This window comes from Anticarsia gemmatalis, chromosome 10 (assembly GCF_050436995.1).
Source record: "Anticarsia gemmatalis isolate Benzon Research Colony breed Stoneville strain chromosome 10, ilAntGemm2 primary, whole genome shotgun sequence".
Classification (NCBI taxonomy): domain Eukaryota; kingdom Metazoa; phylum Arthropoda; class Insecta; order Lepidoptera; family Erebidae; genus Anticarsia; species Anticarsia gemmatalis.
Window position 1 is genome coordinate 12,066,594 of NC_134754.1, and position 21,710 is coordinate 12,088,303.

At 35.4% G+C, this 21,710-nt stretch overlaps 3 protein-coding genes across 4 annotated transcripts; all 3 read right to left on the bottom strand.

The window, feature by feature from the left end:
• Positions 1 to 539: 539 nt before the first annotated feature.
• Snx3 (sorting nexin 3) lies at positions 540 to 6,225 on the bottom strand. The gene is made up of 4 exons (XM_076119151.1): positions 5,951 to 6,225; positions 5,706 to 5,801; positions 5,062 to 5,164; positions 540 to 2,067 (listed from the first exon to the last, which is right to left on the bottom strand). Exons 1-4 carry the CDS (start codon positions 6,122 to 6,124, stop codon positions 1,940 to 1,942), a joined length of 501 nt encoding a protein of 166 aa, XP_075975266.1. The 5' UTR covers positions 6,125 to 6,225; the 3' UTR covers positions 540 to 1,939.
• A 454-nt stretch (positions 6,226 to 6,679) lies between these two features.
• Slu7 (Pre-mRNA-splicing factor Slu7) lies at positions 6,680 to 13,040 on the bottom strand. Its single transcript, XM_076119361.1, has 12 exons — positions 12,737 to 13,040; positions 12,291 to 12,445; positions 11,953 to 12,045; positions 11,373 to 11,562; positions 11,049 to 11,131; positions 10,647 to 10,792; positions 9,022 to 9,205; positions 8,314 to 8,459; positions 7,976 to 8,081; positions 7,738 to 7,849; positions 7,327 to 7,517; positions 6,680 to 6,897 (listed from the first exon to the last, which is right to left on the bottom strand). The coding sequence occupies exons 1-12, from the start codon at positions 12,903 to 12,905 to the stop codon at positions 6,724 to 6,726; spliced, it is 1,749 nt and encodes a 582-aa protein (XP_075975476.1). The 5' UTR covers positions 12,906 to 13,040; the 3' UTR covers positions 6,680 to 6,723.
• A 496-nt stretch (positions 13,041 to 13,536) lies between these two features.
• On the bottom strand, positions 13,537 to 21,614 carry LOC142976134 (uncharacterized). Of its 2 annotated transcripts, XM_076119373.1 has the most exons (14): positions 21,141 to 21,614; positions 20,589 to 20,843; positions 19,988 to 20,116; positions 19,674 to 19,784; positions 19,307 to 19,457; positions 18,753 to 18,948; positions 18,013 to 18,161; positions 17,629 to 17,755; positions 17,133 to 17,277; positions 16,687 to 16,821; positions 16,378 to 16,462; positions 14,135 to 16,238; positions 14,016 to 14,049; positions 13,537 to 13,764 (listed from the first exon to the last, which is right to left on the bottom strand). In XM_076119373.1, exons 1-13 carry the CDS (start codon positions 21,492 to 21,494, stop codon positions 14,016 to 14,018), a joined length of 3,975 nt encoding a protein of 1,324 aa, XP_075975488.1. In that variant the 5' UTR covers positions 21,495 to 21,614; the 3' UTR covers positions 13,537 to 13,764. The 2 variants fall into 2 exon arrangements, with proteins under 2 accessions (XP_075975488.1, XP_075975487.1); XM_076119372.1 differs by lacking the exon at positions 14,016 to 14,049.
• Positions 21,615 to 21,710: the final 96 nt, after the last annotated feature.

The window sequence follows — 21,710 nt, forward strand, 5'->3', positions numbered from 1 at the left end:
TTACTGATTGCAGTTGCTTCGCCTGCAGGCTCGCTGATAAGACTATGACTAGACTAGATAATCAATTATGTATTTTTATCAAGGCTTTTTTCAAAGTTATTAATGAAAGGACGAATAGACAATCGGACCGACTCACGGTTTATTCAATACGGATTGTAGCCAAATTACGGAATAAAATATTTTTTAAATTTAAATATTTTTTTAAATATTATATTAAATATTTTTTTTAAATATTATTGGACAACTCACACACGGTCATTTGATTCCAAACTAAGCAGAGCTTGTACTATGGTAACCAAATAACTGATAAACATACTTATATACTTCTAAATATATACTTATATAGATAAATTGACAACCAGGCTCAGAACAAATACTCGTGCTCATCACACAAAGATTTGTCCCGGGTAGGATTCGAACCCACCACACGCGGCGCTACGGTTGTTACGGCGAGGTGACCGCTTAAACCACTGCGCCAAACGTGCAGTTAAAATGTATGAATATTAAATTACATGCAGCTGCTGTAATAAAACACACAATGACATGATAGCAAATTTATTTATCCTAATACGATAGACATAATACAATGTTATCCAATTTGATTCGGTGTACAACGAAACAATACATGTAAATTATAACTTCTGTGAACTTAACAGTCGATATTATTACCTAGTGATGGACACACTTTATAGCTAGTGAAATAAAGCTAAAAACTTTTTTTATTATTTTTGTACACCAAAGGCTCAGTGTCAATCCTTATCTCAGTTTTTTTTTATCGTTTCTATAAATAATATTGCCAACTCCTGTTCACCCCTGTAAATAAAGAAACACATTTTTTTAACTATTAACTAATTTACAATCTATATTATTCAGATTACTTTAACTTTCGCTCTTTCAACGCAGTAACGGTACATTACAATTTATACAAACTGTTGAGCCGTTAACACATCTTTACATCTATACCCATAGAGTAACACACAATAAATACAATCAATTTCCTTAGAGAAATTATAAAAAAATGAATAAGACATTAAAATAATGAGATTTATAATGCATTACATGTCGAAGTATACATGGCAAACCACAAAACTAAGGGCGATCCAACACGATCGATATACGATAATGAATAATTTCAACAATTCCAATAATATTGCTTAATAATTTAAACAATAACTTATTTTTGTTCTAATTACAAACATTATTTTTTATCTGTGAATAAACATTATGCACCTCGTGACTTCACCGTTCCATTTTTCAAATGAAAAGAGCATTACATTTTTTAAAAATAATCTGTGGAATGCTGTGCTGTGTTAATCTGTTGTATCAGTTGCATTATTTTTTGTATTCACTGAAGATTATTGCAAATTGTGATTTATAACAAAAACTAGAAGGCAAAAGTCATTATTGATATCTTTTTCACAACTGCAATAATATTCGGGGAAGAACTTTAAACCGACTCGCTTGCTACTTGTGATGTAACTGGCCTATCGATATAATCAATATTACATATTGTCTTTTTATAAATATGTCTAACTATCGAACACAATACTTATTGCAACACAGAATAATGTCCGCCATGTTCCAGACCGGCTGAATTAGAGAGTCCATACCTAATTATTATGATATAGTCACCACGGATTGTACGTCCACCGTTGAGTAATCTTTATAAGACCTGGGTTTTAGCACAATACGTAGCTAAATGAAGTTACTTAGTCGCTGTGTTGCAAATTGCGAAGACATACAAGTTATATTTGTAGGGTCACCACACGAGGTCAGTGTGCGCGTGAATTCTTAATCACGCACGCAATGCACAAATACACACGTGATTTCCAAGGATAAAAGAAACCTCCTTTCTGAAGTAACTTATAGGCCAATACACTGTCACACAAGGAGGTAGGATTTAAAGTTCGAAGCTCGCGTCTCGTTTGTATATTGTCTATTATGTGTTCCGTATTTTGCCGGGCACGTAGTTCTTGTCTATGGTTGGCTCTTGCAGGAACATGTGAAGGCACCGCTCGTTCTGTGCCAGGGGGTGGCCCGCTATCTTGTTGATAAATACTTCTAGACCTGGAAAAGAGAGCAACTTTTTACAATATAGCACTACAAACGGACAGACGTAGTTTCGTTCAAAAGATATCTCGAGTAAAAAGTAGTGTAGCGCCAAAGGGAAATCTATCTTTTTATTGCTGAAAAAATCTTTACATCGATTGGACTAGTTCATAGTTTTTATAATTAACATTTCAATAAGCTTAAATAATTTAATTAGAATAGACTGCTAGCCAAAATTACGTTCTAGAAATTATAAATATGTACTTAAATATCTCCTCCAATGTACGGCTAGGCATAATCTGCTTGTAATATAACCGGGAGCGACGCGCTCAGTTCATATACCACAAAGCGGTCAATCAATCGGTGCCACTAACTGTGACAACTACTTCCGCAAATAAAATACTCATTTAATAGTAGGAAACAGGAGTTAATAGGAGAAATGTGTACTGTCACTTGCTATAAAGGCCTATTCTTAACATCGGAAGATAAATAAGAAAGTAGAAGAATATTTGGAAAGAAACCTTTGGAATTTAGCTCACATTATACCAGTATCATGTCGTTTAGAGGTTCAATTCGGGCTGTGCTACATTTTATTACTAATAATAATTACTTCGATATTTTGTGTCACCCGTGTTTAAATTATCAAAAAAAATCGCGATCACCTGCTGCAGTCACCACAGATCAATAGGTTAAGCAAGGTTTTTCAGACGATCTATGGATAGGTTAGTGCCGTTTAGTGGTATTTAAACTAGGAGTTTCCGTGCTTCGTAAAGCACGTTTAAAGTCCATCCCGATTACCGTTAGCATTTAAAATCATTATACGAAATATTACTGCGAATTACGTTTTAGAACGCGCACTACTTTTATCTGCGAGTCGAACAATACGTTCACATAGCTCTAAAGTGCAATAAACTTTACTTTCGATCTATTGTTTATAAAACTACGTGTCAAAGTTGTACATTATAAACAAACATGACACAGAAAACATTGACAATTGTTCCAACCATATGAGTAAATATAAAGACCAAGCTTATTATTTGCGAGACGATTAAGATGTTATTGTGCTGTTTACTGTAGGATTGTTTGAAGCTTGCACCCCGTATATTAACATAGCGAAGAAATATAAATTAAATAAATATCTTTTGATAATTCAAATACGGTCTGATTGCAAACTAAGCAGAGCCTGTACGGAAAGTAGACAACAGTACCTATATTGACCATTAGTTTGATATTTGTCTTCGAAAATATCGGACATTGTGAAAAATCATTTTATTGACTTATGACACGCCAAAACTACCGCTACTATCACATTAGTAATCCTAAGCTAAACGCTAAATCATCAGATAATGACGATAATGATTTTCATTTTTATAATGAAATTTATAAAATAATATACCCCAGAGATAAGCACAGATAGTTAAATCTCCATCATTTCTTTTATCGCTTGTTTATTTACAAAAATACAGCCACTCGATCATATTTATGACGGTGATATTTTATGAAATTTACACGAAAATTTTATGATATTTGTTTTATGAAGGCAAAAACACAAAAATATTCATTAAATCACATTAAATTTATGGACGTACACAACAAAGTCTCGTTACAATTTATTTTTATCTTCGAAAAACATTCGCAAAAAACAAGCGTCATAAAAATACCGCTAATTTCATAACACGGTGACGCGTGGGGGCGGAGCCGTGTGACGTCACACTACGTCACGATACTAATATTATAATAGGATTCGGTAAAGTACAGGCTGAACAATGTTCGATGCATTACACAGCTGGCGTGAATTTAAAATGGTTTAATTGTAGATCGCCCACGCAATGTAGTCAATTTACGCTTCGAATACCTACGGAGATATAAATCTTGTACCACATGCGATACATCAATCAGTGATGGGGCCATTGATTTTACTGACCGGCTAAACAGGTCCATACATTTCTTTTATTGTCCACTGTTAATACAAAATGTAATAATAGGATTTTAATTCTTGTCCTTTACGCAAGGATGAGGCTTTAAAAATTGTGACTCAATCTATCCTTTTCTAAACCAAACCTATTCGACACTAAGGTTATCCAATTTTACTATAAACACTTCAGTTATTTTTATATGTCTATATTTCTAGAATTATCTAATAAAACAGTTTTTCGTGCACTATCTTGTAGTTATCTCATATAGTATTTTACACCTGTCATTCACACCTCACAATGTTGTTTGTATCGATTGTTTACTACACACAGCTAAAATAATGGCTATTTGTGTAGCGTTCAATAATGCATAAAGCGTTTAGCATAACTAGTTGCGAATGATGTAAGTTATGTTATGCTACTGTTATTAATGTAAGTACTCTTGAATTGATTTGGCAGATCTCTATCTATGTAATTGGGAATTTAACTTTTGAACGAAACATATTGTAGGACTGCTTGTTATAAGAATCCAGATTTGTGTCTTAGGTTGGACAATTTCCCTATTTCAATTTCTGTGGGAATGTTGTTTCCCTTCGTCATCACTGACCTGTATTCATCTATTGCAGATGATTAAGGTGGCATCAGGTAGAATTAGTGCTCTTTTCTTTGTGGCTCAAAAGGCCTATAGCAACCATTTAAAAAGAGAAATGTCCCTTATGTCTGCTTAGATTATAGAATAGGTAGAAAAAACCTTCTTTATTTCAATTTCCTTAATAAGTTTTTTAGTAGCAGTGGATAAAACATTTGCTTTCACAAACCACAACCATCATAATTATAAGCATTTATATTAAGGTTTTTCCTGTTGATAATATAACAGGAAAATTATCTTGATTATTTATAATACATACAGATCATATTTCTATTAAAGTGATTATTGCACAAACAGTTTACTTAAACAGCCTATAATATTAGAATAGGGGGGAAACCATGAGTCATATAAAACAATTAATAATTTACGTAAATGAGGAATAAAGTCCATATTACATTACATGCCTATCATATTTTTCAATAGATATTTATATGGTTATATTGTACGTACCTTTTCTACGGTCTTCAATAAACTCCTCTTCGAATATACCATCGTCTCCTCGGAATGGTAGCTGTCTCTTTAAAGCTTTGCCAGGTAGGGGAGGAACCACAATCTGGAATGCAAACATTTTTATACTTTCTTGTTTAAAGATTTATATTATAATTGAACAAAGGGCATGTAGGTACAATAAAATACTATGAACCAATGACTAACCATGGGTCAAATCTTTGTAAAAGTTTAAATGTAACTAAAATAAGTAGTTCAGTTGTACAATATTTATTGTAATTTATGTTCCACAGTTCATGGTGATTGATTATGTGGTTTTTATGGAAATTAATGCAGGTAACAAAACACACAGGTTTCTAGTGTAATGTTGAAAAAGAAAGTGTGTAAACTAACTTTCCTATCATATACCTAATTAGTATTTGATTATTTTGATTTCGAATGTTACACTCTGTAGCCAGAGTCAATGAACAAAAATCAAACAAAATAGAGCAAGTTTAATAAACACACAAACAAAGTCTAAATCTGCTATCAATTGTCCACCGATACTGCTCGTTAATGAATCACTAGCTACAATAAAAGTTTTTGTTCACTGATAACAAGCGAAAAACACACATACATTATCAATAAACGAATGTTAGTGCACTCACCTTACTGTCTCTTTCCAATTCATTTCTTAACCATTCAAAATCGCTGTACCGTCGTCTGACGCTTGATTCTTTAACTTTAAACACTGGCAGGTTTGTCTGTAAGCAAAAAAACCTGGTTTACTAGAATATACTCGTAGAATCGGCGTATCCTTGCGTCCGTTCGAGATACGCCCACAAATTTAGTTTGACGCGTCGATACCGGTCGTTAATCTAATTATATGACAATAATAGAGCCGCTGGCTTACCCTCATGCGAACTTCGTAATCCGTGTAACGTTTCTTCCCTACTCCCATAGTCGTGACTGGGTTCACGACGTCGATTTCTAGGAAGTTCGCCGGTGCCGCGTAAGCATCATCTAGCGTCTGCTTCTTCACGTTCAGTCGCCTCGTGGCATCGGCTGTTGTATCTTCAGCCATCATAACTTCTTATTTATTGTAACAATCACAAAAACTATGAATAGGACGGCCCACTAATCAAAAAGGAAATGAGAAATGACAAGAATGAAACATCGTTTGACATTTAAACAAATATGGCGGACTATGCGAATTTGAAATTCTACTATTAGTAGAAACTTGAGAATATATTCGACTGAAATGTACTTAGTAATTTTAATAAATTTAACTAGATAGGAATCATTTTTTTATTACACCTAAGAAACAAGGTATGAAACCTTTTAATACCTTGTTTCTTAGGTGAACCTTGATTTTAGTTGGATAAATTTATTAGACGTAAACTTACATTACGTGGCAACATTCGACATTAGCAGAATTCTTGAGCAATGGTAATGACCATTCAGCCACATCTATGACCTCACTGAGTAAAAACCTCAATCGTATGAATCATACCGTGAAGGTAAACAACAATAAGCTTCTATATGCTTGCGCTTCTCATCTTACAAGTATTCCATTGAGATCGTAATGGCAGTAACTCATAATTTATTCACATTTTTACAAAGGGAAACAAAGACAGACACGCATGTTTCAACGATTTATTATATTAATCTTATTTACATATTTCTTCATAGAAACTGGCTCATAGGATCCTCTTCTCGACGTTTCTTCATTTGGTATGCTTCAAGTTCTTCCTCAGTGGGCGCCTTTACTTCTAACATACTATTGTACGGGCGTTTCCTTTCATCCATAGAAAGAAGGTAGTCAGCACGCTTTTGACTCCGCTCTTCCAGTTTCAATGCCTGAATAACAAAATAATACAAAAAACATCAATATTATCCGCTTCGTGTTCTGAGCAGCTCAATTATCCGATTGGGGATTTCCAATAATTAAAATGCCAATACTCAGGGTCATGCAAAAGTCAAGCAAGAAAATATGATCAATATATTAGAATAAAACTTAAAAAAACAACTATTAGGATAAAAAAACTATTAAACGATTATTTTTTTGGTCTCTGCCTAACTCTATGGGGAGAATGTGTAATTTTGTGTATTTATGTATGTATTACTATTTTAAACATGAAATTTCGGAATGGACACATGTCTTGCCTTTGTTTTTGTTGTGACATGCCCCTTTGGAAAATATATATTTTATTATCTCGAAAACTAAGTTAGCTTTTGCATAAACTTGTATAGTTTCAATTTCATATGTACAAGTGTTAAAAAAATTACCTTTTTCAACTTATCCTCTTCGACCTTCTTTTTCTTAAGTTCCTTCTTCTTCTTTTTCTTAGATTTCTTCTTGTTCTTCTTCTTTTTACTAGTCTTCTCTGTTTTACTTCTGATCTCCTGCTCTGAGTCTGATGAACTGCTTTCAGAACTTGACGACGATGATGATGAAGCTTTGTCGGATTTCTCTTTTTCTGTAAAAATATTTATTAGCTGTTCAACTCTACTGACCACTTCATAGGACAGGATGGAGACCATAATATATTACCAGATTCTCTATCCTACAAATTCAGGGCAATTATATACTTACTGTCTCTTAATAATATATTAAAATCTTTGCCTAATATTTGACGTAAAAGCTGTTTATTATTTCATATATTCAGACTTGAGTAAGGAATGCATTGAATATGTTACCTTTTTCTTTCTTTTCTATGTGCTCTTGTACAGTTGCAACAGATGAGGCTGCTTTCTCTTCTGGTACGTCTAAAACCACAGATTTGCCTGCTTCACCCACGCAGTAAGACATCTACAAGTAAATAAAAGAGTTTTAGAATAAATTCAACAAATATTTTAACCATTTTTTACATTATTATGTCTATGATTGGCTGAAGAATTCTGTTGAGATATGACTTATTGATAAATAATTATGTACCTTTATAAAAGAGTGGCAACATTTGTATCCCCATTGGCCTTCGCGCCAGTAAGAACCCCACACCGACGTATGGTTGTTTATCAAAACGTCCTCTTCGTATTTACTCCTAGAAACGAAAATAACAATAGCATTAATTCAAAGCAAAGGAACTTTATTTAATCGCCTAAAAGTACGTTGGGGCGGCAGAAACAAACGACCGGCGATTGATCTGACACACGAGCAAAGGTTTTACCATGACTGCAAGGCATGAAGACCTTCAAAAATGTAAAATATTTCAAGAATAAATAATAAGAAGTATATGATACAAAAATGTATATTATTATTATGTCACTACTCACTTAGCAAGTTGTTTCTCTGGACCTTGAACAAGTGTACCGTCTCTGTTGTACCGCGTGAAAACCTCAGTTTGTGCTAACAACAGCTCTTTGGGCGGCGCCGCTAAGTGTTCTTCGCCACCGTATTTTTCTAGGATCGATTGTTTCACCTGGAAAATTTAACGAGGATTCAAATATTTGACATCAGTAACATCGTGCTATACTATAAAATATGTCAGTTTTTTCAAACCTCTTACCTTTGTCTGCGTCCAATACTAGGGCAGTTAAACTAGTAGGTATTATCACTATCGTACCTATGATACTTTTGATTATGATGTAGTTCGTATGTTGTTAGTAGCCCTAAAATAGCTTATAAATTTTGATTTCGACTGGACAAGAATGGAATTTAGTTAGCAATGAAAGGTTCAAGGCCTTACCTCTCCCTCTTTCGGGAGGAGACCCTTTCCCAGAAATGGGATAGAACTGGGTGTAAAAAAAATTAAAGATAGCTACATTGCCTACATATACGCATATACACATACGTTTAACGCTGTCAAAGAATCAACAAAATATAGATAAAAATCCTAAAATACATGCCCAGGCCTAGTTTAAGCACCACAAACTGGATTAGAAATTGTTGTACGGTTTTGTTTCTTTCGTCTGTATGTAAGTTTGTGGAGGAAATAATAAAAATTTCTTTTTCTTTTTTTAAGATGATATCGTATACAGTACCTGTGTCTTGAAGTGGTCTTTCTTGTCGTGGTACTGCCGCTGCAGCAGCTGCAGCTTGGTGGGCTCGGCCAGCAGGTGCACGTCGAGCCCGCGCGCCTGCGCCTCCCACGCGAACACCTGCGCCGCCGCGTGGCCGCGCGTGTCGCCGCTGAACCGCACGAAGTTCTCGCCCTGGTAGTCCGACCTGCACACGTTACCAATGTACTTAACAAACTATAATATACAAATACAAACAATAGGTACAGTAATTGCAAAAACAATTTTCCCGTATAATATTTTTTCACGATTCATTTATAACATTAACGTCTATGTGAACCAGTGGCGAAGGGTCAATATTTATAAAAGGCAAGCCGGAGCTGTAAGTAATTGTCTAGGTAAAGTACCTACATAGTACATATGTACATCGTAAGAATGCCGACGTAAAAGTAGCGTATTACTCCTTAATAACAATAAGAGAGTATTATCTACATTCAACTACAGACTCTTATTTCTCTCTCTCTCTCTACAGTCTAATAATACATAGGTACTTACCATGCTACCTAATCATGCTTGTTTTGTATTTAGTAACTCCGACTTCAGTAGTAACACGTATAACACAACAGCACATATTTTGATAACGTATTTCGAATGATCGATGATTGTCTGGTTGTTTAATAACATATTATTTATAGCAATTTAGAATGTATTTATCAACAATAAGATATCAAAAACACTACGGAAAAACGCAGAACACTTTTATAGAAATGAGTTTAACCTATAAATCTGACAAAATGAATATGTACTCTAATAGATACATGCAAAACAATTACTGTACACTGATACACTCACAATTATGCACAAACACATTTAATAAGGAATAATCTTGCAATAAACACAAATATTCTAATTTGTTAAAGAGCGCGCGAAAGATGTAAACAGTAAATAAACATATCCTAATGTCAAACTGTAGAAGAATGTTCGACTCATACTTAAGCAGGATGCTTAGCTTATATTTTCGCCATCTCGCTCTTGCACGCGGCTCGCGCCGCGACAGAAACATGCGTAAGATCATGTGTCTGTCGCGGCGCGAGCGCTGTAACGCGCGAGGCAATCCGCTCTTCCTCCGGCTTGCTCGCCACTATGCAGCCATAGTTTTTATTGTAGGTAGGTACGCGATTCTTGATCAACGCCTCCGGCTTATTTCATTATTATTAGGTACCTCACGTTGCGTTTTAGCGAAGCGTAATTTTTAGAGAGTGGGCGTTTTCGTCTATTTCGATTAGATTAATAATTTTAGTTAAAAATTACGTTTTAAATATTGGTGATTATTTATTAATTGTGTATTATTTGGCAATAGTAAACTATTAATTAAACTGTAATATTAAGTCGGTAGGAATCGTGTTGTATGGAGCCTTCGCCACTGATGTGAACATACTTTTAACATGTAGGTAGGTATACAGAAATAAAATGCAAAAACTGTATTCATGCCATAATAATTTAAAAGTAAAGTTATTTTTTTCATTATCTAATCATAACTAAACAGCAAACTTTTCTATCTTATAGAACACTAATTAATACTTTATCATTATTCTACTATATGATATCAAACACTTCCAAAATATAAAAATAATTAATGCACCACTTACTCATTGACCTCTGGATTTGGATTATCCCTCATGGAACGTGTCTTAGGATCGTAGTACGCCGAGTTCGGGTCCAGATTGCGTAGATATTTGGCTGTATCTTCTCTGATACGCAAGTTACGTACTGTGATACGTTGTTTGGAATCCACCTAAGAGTAAAACACATTGATTGTTAAATGAACATTCTTGAAAATAATTTGAAGGCAATTTTGAGGAGATGCATGGGTCACAAAGAATGTAACTTATTCAGTCACTTCTCTCTCTGCAGAAGCAAAACTGTAGTAAATAAGAATAAATGCTTATTTAGTATCTTATTCCAATGAGACAGATCAATAGATATCTACATAGTAGGCATATAGGCCTGAATACTTGTCTCTAATTTATAGTATAGTAATAAAAGCCTACCTTTGTACCAGGCATGTCAACTTCGTCCACATACTTGTCTTCATCCTCTTCAGCATTGTCATCGTCCTCAGTTGCTGTGGGATCTGAAATAAAAAACAAAATCATTACATCATAATCATTGAATGAAAATACACATAATTAGACACTTTTACACACACATAATTCTTATTTTGTAAATATTTAATTACTATTGATCTCATATATATCTTAAATGTCATAAATGTTGAAGGCATCATCATATATTGATATGCCAGGTGCACAAAGTAGTATACTTTTTGGGTCCAATAATTGTAAAATTCCCACAAAATAAACAATAACACATACCTTGTTCCAATTTCTTAGCCCTAAGTTCTCTCTTAGCATCTTCAACTTTCTGATATTCCTCAATAATAGCCTTGTGTTGCGATGGATCATAGCCATTCCACCTGTCTCTCTTGCCATCATAGCTGAGGTTCAGGTTAGGTTGTGCAAACTCATCTGCTGCTATACCTGCATTTGTGAATCTGGCTCCTATCTGTAAAAATGTAATTTTACATAGGTGTATTAGGTATGGTACTAATACATAAATATGTAAATATGGGGTTCTCTGGTCTCCGCCTCCCCTATGTAAAGGTGTCATTTTATGTATGTAACATACAAATGTACCTTCTTATGTACAGACATACACTATGTTCAACATATGTGTTATCAATACTGGGTATGAAAGGTTTCTAATTCAGCTCAAATTGACAATTCCAACCTGAGATCTATGTATGTTCAGCAAAGCAAGTTATAAGTAGAATATTTGACTTATATTTTTATAACACTGTTTATTAAGTACACTATGAAGGGCTTTTAGTATGTTTTACTTAGAGTGAGTGTGGTGTGTAGTAGTGTGCACAAGTAAATTTGTACTGAAAATTACCTTTCTAGGCCTATCAAGGCAGTCCTTCTTTTGATGTGTCATTGCTCCACAGTTTTCACAGGCTCCCTTTCTGTATTTGGTTGCAAGTTTTGTCTGTAAAAAATATTGTTTTACTTAAAAAGTATTCCATTATGTAATTATAATTCTATTTCAGTGAATATTAAGCATATTCACCAAAACAGAAACTTTGTCAATCTCAGAATTTTGTGAATTTAGTTAATACATTAAGATTCTCACAGTACATGTGGATGTTAATCACTTTATTATGATAAATGCAGTAAAATAATAGAAATAATTCACATCAAAGTTCTTCGAAAAAACTGAAAATCTGCACTTACACTGTCAACACCCTTATGATAATAAGTATCAAGCCTGGTAAAAGACCCTTCCTTGTCTTCCTGTGGTCTCTGATGCTTGAGGGTGGGTCCGGCAGTGCCATAGTACCATGGAGCAGAGGATATGTACTGAGGAATATGAGGGTTTATGTCCTTGCCTAGAAAAAAAAAACAATAACATTGACTAGGGCTCTATAGTTTGGGGGGAACTCATAAAGTATGAAACTTGTTTTAAGTACCTAGGATTAATTTATTTATATGCAATTTGGGACTATTTTGTACATAGCGTATCATGCAATCTATGATTAAGATTTAAATGAGCGTTTATTCCGCATTAAAAGTTATTATTGTCGACATTTAAAAGATTTTTTGGTTATGATTTTACATTATTGTAGACAATGTTTACGTGTTCGTGTAAAGGTTTATTTCAGAAGTGTTCGTATAAATACCTGTCTCGTCAACGGCGGCTGGTGCTGTACCAGCTTTACGAGCTTCTTCTAACTCTTTAGCTTTCCTCCAGTCCTCTCTGGACTTCTTTTTAGGCTCATCTTCTTCCTCACCCACATCGTCTTTATTGCGCAATATTTGTGAAACGGCGGCCCGTCCGCCCGCAGCCATGTTTACTAAACACTATTTTCTGTTATTAATCAATATTATTGTAGAATTTATCACGGAAACTAACACGTAAAGCAAAATAAACGTTGACAAAAACACAACACAACACCACTCTTCTCTTTTTGCAAATGGCGTCTCTTTTTGACACTGACATTACTGACACAAGCTATGCGTTCGGAAATATTGTTAACACATATTTTTATGGCAATGTTTGAATTCTTTTTACTATAAGTATAGTAAAAAGAATTCAAACAAAATAATTAGACATTACTATGCTACTGCACATATTAGTTACCAGGTATATAGGACTAGCAACTAACTAAAAACTATTTTCTCAATCAGGAAAATTCGTTTGTCCTGAATATTATTATGTGAGTTATGTGACAAAGGAACCGTTAACTTTGAAATAACCACCGCTTCCAGTAGTCTGATAATAACGTGGTATTCAAATAGTTTGACATTAAATAAGAAAACTCATTTTACTACGTACGTGCGAGCACTTCTAGCCGAAAACGAGACATTAATGTCACATTACTGAACACGAAAACGGGATATCCCGATATAATTATTTCTATCTAATCTCACTTAAAATAGCTATAGTTAATACTTAAAGGATTAATAAAACAACCAAAACTAATTAACTAAATATAATTGATACATTACATAGGTCATTTATCTTTACATAATTATTTAATTAAATTAAAACGGTCGTGTCGCAGTTCACAGTTTACGGCGGGCCCTGGGACGGTGGTAGGATGGCCGTGGTACGTAGACACGTTCGTTGCTGTCCCCAGTCTGACTTAACGACTCTTCTAGAGGCTCAGCCCTTGGAGTGAAGAGTTTACGCCGACTGCGAGTTATGCTGAAAAAAGTGGCATAAGAGTCAAAATGTTGAGATAGCAACACTGTAGGTATTAGTCCACAACCTGACCACACCAAAGAAAAATAAAATTGCTTGTTTCTTAATTGTTAGAAGGAAATTCAAATACCGAGTACTCCAGACGAATAACAATAAAAATCCCAAACGTATTTCCCAATAAACCATTAGCCAAATCCCAACACAAGAAAGATTCCCGCCACCAATGTTCGGGCTACTCAATTTATTTGCTTTACCTATTGTTTATACCGCCTGGAATACCGCTCAGCCCTAAACAAAGAAAGGCGAAAGAAGGAATAAGAATACGGAAGACTACAAACTACACAGACATTCAAAGAACGAAGCAAAAACTAACCTTTTTGCAGGACAACTTTGTATACCCAAGATTGGCGGCAAATTTTCTTCCGCCCCTTTTTCTGGTGATGGAATATCTTTGACAACTTTGTGAGGAGCGGGCACGTCCATAGTGACGTCACTGAACTCGCTTTGCAAGTTCACAATATCCTTCAGTTTCTCCTCGCCTTCATCTTCACCCTGGTTCTTTCGCCTTCGTAATCTCAAAGGCCGTTTCCGGCCTTTCGCTTCGCATTTAGCGTTACTTTCTAACAAGATTTCTTCGTTAATTTCAACTTTTTTCACAGTTTTTATTACATCGTCGTTCTGTTTTTTATCAGTTTTGCTGTCATCGGATTTAGAATGTTTCTTTCTCAAATTATATTTTACTTCTTTATCGTTTTTGTCTGTTTCACTCTCTGAAACGAGTAGTTCAAATTCCGTCGCTCTGGGAGCAGTGATATCTTTGTATATATTTTCGAATTCTTCAATAGTATTATCTCTTGCAGTCATATTTGATGGGTCAATTGTTTGATTCGGTTCCTCAACGGAAGACGTAGGCTCTAACTTCATTTCTTTTTTCAATTCTGGCTTGATTTTCTCCTCTAGTGACGACATAGGTTCCAGTTTGATATCTTTCTTCACATCAATTGGTCCTAGAACTACTTTTTCAGCTTTTTTCGCTATGAATTCGGAAAGACTTGCTGGTAATTCAGTTATCAGAGAGGATTGCGCATAATCCTTTTTGAATGGAGGTTGAGAACTTTTTACTGACGAAGGTACCACATCTTTTTTCATAGGTGATTTTATTTGTTTGATTGGAGAATTCTGTTCAACAGGTTTTGACTTTTTAGCAGACTGTTGGTCCAAAACGAGTTGTTCAATAGATTGCCTTGCAATTTCCACATTGTCAATTTTCGGTAGAACCACAATGGGCGACTCGAATAGATCTACAGATTCTTGCTTTTTAGCCATTCTTTTCTTATGTACTGAAGTTATGATTTCTGGTTTAGTGAAGCTCTCGCCTAGTAGCTTTTTTATTTTACTTGGCTCGAAATTGTCACTCATAATACCGTCTTTCACAATCGAAGGTGACCTTTCTTCATCATTTTTCATGATTTCGTTCAGCTTTTTATTAGGTACTTCTACATTTACATCAATATTATCGAAGTAAGTACGTTTTTCTTTATTATCTTTAGGCGATTCAACAGCTGCTACAACAGGCTTAGAAGTCGGTTCATTATCAAAATAAGTCCGTTTTTCCTTCAACATTTTAATATCACCAAAAACAGATTGATTTTGTGATTTCTGAGTATCATCTTGACATTCTTTAGCTGCCATTTCTAGTTGTTCAAACTGTCTTAACGAACTGTCACTGCCTTGCGTAGATTTCAAAGACCTTATTATTTTGCTGACTAGAGTTTCGGACACTTTTTCAGCAACTTTCACATTAGGTTTAATAATAACTGGTTCTTTGAAAAACTCCATTGATTCGTCTTTATCATTAGATTCTAGTTCTGGTTCATTAGTAGGCAAGTCTTTGACGAAATAAGTACCTCTGAGAGATGTAGTACTCTTTTCTTTTTCATCATTTATTTTACTATCACTAACAAAATAAGTTCCCCTGCAAACAAAATTGCTTTTTGAAGACTCTTTTGAACAATTTTCTTCTTTTATACCATCATAAGTTTTGTTTTCATCTTTTAAACTGTCCTCAAAATTATCATTTGGTTTTTCAATCTCATTATCATACGTTACATTAGCGGAATCAATTCCCGAACTTTCGTACGTCGCATTTTTATGTACACTCTCGCATTTACTGACGTCTGTTATAGTACTGTTTTGTTCGTCACAGATGGTTGAATTAGAATCATTACTGACTATTGTATTGTTAGTTTTATCTTGTATTTCATTATCTTCATTTACTCGTTCATCAATTTCTTCAATATTGTCAATAGTATGTACACTGGTATTGTCATGTTTTGCGACAGATTTGTTCATTTCTTTCTTAAAGATAGGTTCAAGGCTCTCGTTGAAGGGGTCGGAAGTTTCGTCATCACTCTCGTGATCGCTGTCTGATAGAGCCATCACGTCGGGCGGTGGGGTTGCGTCTTTGAATGCTTTTTCTGAAACAAAAGTATTTACATTAGGTTTTGTAATTTGTCGAAAGGTGTTTATACACTGATTTGAATTGGAGAAAAATGTAATATCCTTTTTTGAAGTAGAGTAAAGGATTAGAGAACTTGAAAGAAATTTTTTACTTACCATCTCTCTCTTCAATGCAAGTACGTAAATGTTGCACTTCCTTTTCGGCGCGCGCTCTCGCTAACTTTTCAGCAGTCAGTTGCTCCTATAAAACATTGTCATATTAATCACCACTGGGATAAGAGACACCTGGCTTTATAAATACGAAGATAATGAGTTGTTATTGCTGCTAACTATAACATGTAGGAAGAATCCCCAACTCCCATTTTACTAGTGCATTAAAATTAGATCTTTCTTACAATTACTAGGCAATATGAGTGGTCTAGTAAATGAAGATTTAATATCAAAGTTGTGTTTAGATATAATTACCTCTAAAACAGCTATTTCAGTCATTAGCTGTGCCACCTTCTCGCGGTATCGCGCCGGTGTTCCGCTGTTCGCTGGAGGAGCTTCTTTCAACGCTTGTGCTAGTCGCGCTTCGTATTCTTCAACCATGTCATCCATCTATAAAAGAAATAAAACAAAACTTTAATAACAGAAATAAAAAGCAGCTAGCCATATTTAAGTAGTTTGAGCAAATACACATCAGTACAATTTTTGTTTAGCCAGATATTATATATGCGTTTCTTCTTGACATACGAAAGCCGGACTTTGAGTGCAACCCGCATACACAAATTGGTAATTAATCAAGGAAAATCAGGTTACATAGCAGTCCTTTCCAGGGCGCAAATTGGTAATTAATCAAGAGAAACAAGGCAGAAAACAGGATTATAAAGGTGAAATAAACCAAGATGGATTAAAGATTATTAACTTACTTCAGACTGCAAAGCTTTCAACTGTGCTTCGTAATACTGTCGAGTCATATCCTTGGCTTCTTCAACGAGCTCTTTCATTGTGTTACCAGCCTCTTGTTGCCGCTCCTCCATCGACGCTATCAGCTCTTTGTTGCGGGCTTGAGCTCTGTAGATTGAAGCACATACTTAGTAACGTCGTAGTATGAGTATTTTTTAGAATTGCATGACGTAAATATAGGTAATAGGAGATAGAGAAATATAATTCAATGGAATTTGTTTGTATACAGGAAGTGGCATATCCAGAACTATGATTCTTGGAGGTGTTTGGGGAGCGAGTGTTTACTTTTATCATATAGGTTCCGGTGCCGTATTAAAAATTAACCACCATTCGGCACTGCGGTGTTGTAGTATAAAAAAAAAGAATTACCGCAGGTGGTACTCTGTTTTCTGTTTTTAAAGGAAATAAAATTATTATTTATCGTTTTTGAAGAGTGAAGGAAGCAACTAGGAAACTTACTGAACAAGTTCAAAGTGTAGTCGTTCGTTATCGGCGCGTAGTTTCATAACTTCGTTGCTGCAACTGATTGTCGTCTCTTGTGTACTGCTCTCTAAAGTCGTAGAGCCCAGGATTGTGTTGTTTATTTCTATAAGTAAAACATCACAATTAGATTTTAACTACTTTTGTTGCCCAAGTAGAATGTTCTCTGTACATAATTAGTGACCATTATTTTAATGCGGACCGGGTGTTTAATTTCCGAGACGGCAAAGTTAAATCTATAATTATTTATAGTTACCCATAATTTGAATAAGCATGAACTAAAACATGAAACGGCGACACGTCTACACTGGTTAAAAAGTCTACTGCCATATTAAAATGTATAGTGTTCAGCTTGAAACTTACGTATATCCTGCGCAACCGCAGCCAGTGTGAGGACATGTTTAGTTTCATGTGCATACTCTGGTGAGGGGTTGAGCGTCACCACCATGCTGACCGCTTCCCCTCTAGCGCCGGACAAACCCGTGCCGAGTAGACGAGTGAGCTTCGACTCTCTAGAAAATAATATTGTATTTAACGCATTCAGTTGTCTTGTTGGTCGCACGAGTGAATAGTGAAAGCTTTCACCGATCTATGTGTGATTGAATATCGATTTATCATAGGCTTTAAGGCGGTGGACATTATTTTACTTGTTTATTTATGTTTAAGATTTTTCTAGCTGTTTCGTGACTTATTATACATATCGAGTTCCTACGTGTTTCGGAAGGCACGTTAAATTATGGGCCCCGGCTGTCACTTTCGAAGATCTTTGACAGTCGTTAACAGTAGTCAGAAGCTTGAAAGTCTGACAACCAGTCTTAACGAAGTGTACCTTCGTGTTATATCTTAGGTAACTGGGTTGTGGAGGTCGATAGGCAGTCGCTCCATGTAAAACACTGGTATTCAGCTGCATCCGTTGAGACTGGAAGCCGACTCTAACATAGCTTGGAAGAAAGGCTAAGCTGATATATAATATATATTCAACGTATTTTCGACCTGTTTCACAAACATCTTACTTTTCTACAATACATGAATGACGAAGATACAGAATCGTTCAAATAAGCAACAATGTAAAACAGCTTCTAGAATTTCAATATTAATTTTACCTGTAAGGAACAAGCGCATCGTTCCTAGTCTTCTGTTTCCGTCGCAGCATATGCAGACATCGTTCGAGCACGTGCAGCGACGAGTTGATAGCGCGAGACTCCTGCATCCTGGCGCCAGTGTTGCGAGTGGCGCGCGCTCGCTCACAGCCCGCTAAGTCACATAGACGTACGTACGATGTACGGACTCCCCCGTCACCTAGAAAATATAGAAGGGTAGTTGGTTTATTTGAATACAGGTTGAATGTTTTTAATAATGTAATCCTGGACTAATTAATTTCATCGAAATTAGCCTAATTTTACAAGCACTGCTAAAGGCTCTAAGAGTGTTGGTTCGTATAAAGCTTTGAAAACATATCTGATACAACTTATAGATCGAAAGATCTTCTGTGTTCGTAACATGTGTGAGTTGGGACTTAAATAATGCAACATTGTGATAACCAATTTAATTCATGCACTGTAGGTGTAATATTTTTGATATTCATACATAACTCACCCTCTTTTTATTCAAACTACTACTACATCATGACAATAGAATGTATCTCCCAGGAACTTACCAGTTTCAGTCAACATAGTGATAGTAAATATACAGTGTGATCGTGATGAGTGCGCGTGTACTCCGGTCGCGGCGACGACTAAGTTATGCTTCCCGGCTACCATTACGTCGTACGCCTCTTCACCGGAACGGACGAAAGCTTGCGTAGCGCCCTACAGAAAATAATGTTTTCACAATCATTGTAAAAAATTGGCAAATTGTAGAAATTTTTTAAGTAAAAATACGTAGCTTCGTAATTCTAGCACAAACTTTTCCAAATAGCATTGTCTTTAATCTTTGTAAGCATGGTACCTCAACCAGATAAGAAAATCTACTGTAAGTTAGGATATCAGATAGACTATTTTGCCTGTTAAAATTCTGTAGTTTACCTTGACATAAACATTTCCTGATGTATCTTCTCTAATACGTAGTTTGGTTCTCTTCTCAGGCGGCGCCAGGAGATCGTATATAGCTTCATTGTAGATCTCCACAAAGGATACCTGTTGAAAATTAAAATAAATAATTAAATATTTTATTACTTGTAGACTGAAAAAAATATTGTTTTCTAGAAATGGTATTTTACATGAATTAAGTCTGAGGAGATGTCTAAATAGTTTCATGTGCGGTCATCAATGTCTTCAACATTTTTTTTGTTTCAAAGTTATATTTATATAAGCTTACTATTTTTTTAAGTGTTACTTACCCACACATAATGTCGTACTCTGCTGGACAGATCAATGGAGCTGATGGTCAAATCTGTGTGTAGTTGTGCACTCATACGACGGTACTTGTCGCGGAGCGGCGCCGATACGTGACGCAATCTCTTCACCCACTACACATAAAATATTACTGATGAGTAACTGGGTACATATTAGGAGCAAGCAAGTGAAGTAAGATTTTTGTATTAAAGTCATTAATACAAAAATTACAGCTATATGTCTGTACTGATTAGATATAGATTGCTTTAAAACAACTGATTCAAATTCACACAAATGTTCATTTAATGTGAAATGCTTAGATACAGCTCAATATGGTCATTTAGAAATCAGTTGTCTGATGTATTATTGACACCAACGTCTACAGATTGTGTTACATTTAAAGTATATACATACAAGGACCCAGAGGGCTATCATATATTTCAGTTGATAATTATTTGAAAGCCACTATGCTGTACATTGTTTTCGCGCTGAGATTAGAGTGATTAACATGTTAGATCAAAGCAGCAATGTACTGATTAGTGACCATGAATTTAACATATACTAGTAGTCAACCAAGATATTATGTTAACACAAAGTTACATTTACCTGCAACTCATAATCCTGCTCAGCATAATTAAGTTTCTCAGCCCCACTCTCAGCTGGTCTGTAAGCTGGTTGCTGTGCAGCATCAACCAGTCTGAACACATACTCCAGAGACCTTGGTACCAGGCCTGGGGACCCTACTGTGCCCATGAGAGTGTAAGTTTTACCAGATCCTGATGCTCCATATGTTAGGAGAGTGAAGTTGTGACCATCAGGCAGCTTCTTCAAGTTGTCTTTAACTACTTGTTCAAATATTTCCTGAAAGAGATTTGTGATTTCATTTCCGATGAGATTTTCGACTTAGAGGAAGGATGCCAAGGCGTGAATAAAAACTGTTTATGAAATTATTTTAAAATTCAGTCATTTCTTAACCAAAATTGACTGATACTAGGCCAAACATGCAGTATTCTGTTAGTAATATACTGGTGCGCAGAGAATAGTTTTAATGTAACTGTTGCTTTTGAAAATTTACTTTAAAAAGGCCATAATTGAACTGCTGATAATGTCAAAATCATTATCAGAGTCAAGGTCTTCAAGAATGAACTCGGAACTCACTTTTTGATTGCATTCTGGGCCGAATATCTTGGAGAACGTGTACATCTTGGACACATTGTGTTGGGTGCGGCGCCCGTGGCCTGCCGTCGCCGTATCCAACGATGTAACCAGACATCTGTCAGACCGCACCTCGTACAAAGTATTCGGCACTTTACACGGCTTCAGACGCAGGTATACCTGCACCAACTCCGGCTCTTCGATCTCAGAATCCTCCTCAAACAACTCCAATAAGTTTGTACCCTTTTGAGGCCTCGGGCGCATAAACGGATTTTGTATCAACGGAGGCCTAGGCTCAATAAACGAAGGAATGTCTCTTCTAGATATATCATTGTCAGAATAACGTTGATCTAACATTTTTAATCACTTAGCACCAGTATAAAGTCATTAAAACTAATAAATAACACGAATATTTACGGGTTTATCGCGCAAAACAAACGGCAACGGTTCAACTTTTGAAATTATTTCATGTTTTTGTTTCGTAATGTTGGCAGTGTTGAATACGTTAAATCCAAACCATCGACTCCAGACATGTAGTACGTTTTCTTTTACGAATGAGTAAAGCTTTTAGAC

Coding starts and splice junctions, on each gene's coding strand:
- Slu7 (XM_076119361.1), bottom strand. CDS start 12,905: ATGGCTGCGGGCGGACGGGCCGCCGTTTCACAAATATTGCGCAATAAA. Junction 10,793..11,048: donor TTGACATGCCTGGTACAAAG/GTAGGCTTTTAT, acceptor TTTTACTCTTAG/GTGGATTCCAAACAACGTAT. Junction 8,460..9,021: donor AAGACCACTTCAAGACACAG/GTACTGTATACG, acceptor TAAATTTTCCAG/GTGAAACAATCGATCCTAGA.
- Snx3 (XM_076119151.1), bottom strand. CDS start 6,124: ATGATGGCTGAAGATACAACAGCCGATGCCACGAGGCGACTGAACGTG. Junction 5,802..5,950: donor ATTACGAAGTTCGCATGAGG/GTAAGCCAGCGG, acceptor TTTTGCTTACAG/ACAAACCTGCCAGTGTTTAA. Junction 5,165..5,705: donor AATTGGAAAGAGACAGTAAG/GTGAGTGCACTA, acceptor TTTGCATTCCAG/ATTGTGGTTCCTCCCCTACC.
- LOC142976134 (XM_076119372.1), bottom strand. CDS start 21,494: ATGTTAGATCAACGTTATTCTGACAATGATATATCTAGAAGAGACATT. Junction 20,117..20,588: donor AGCAGGATTATGAGTTGCAG/GTAAATGTAACT, acceptor TTTTATGTGTAG/TGGGTGAAGAGATTGCGTCA. Junction 19,458..19,673: donor CAGGAAATGTTTATGTCAAG/GTAAACTACAGA, acceptor TATTTTCTGTAG/GGCGCTACGCAAGCTTTCGT.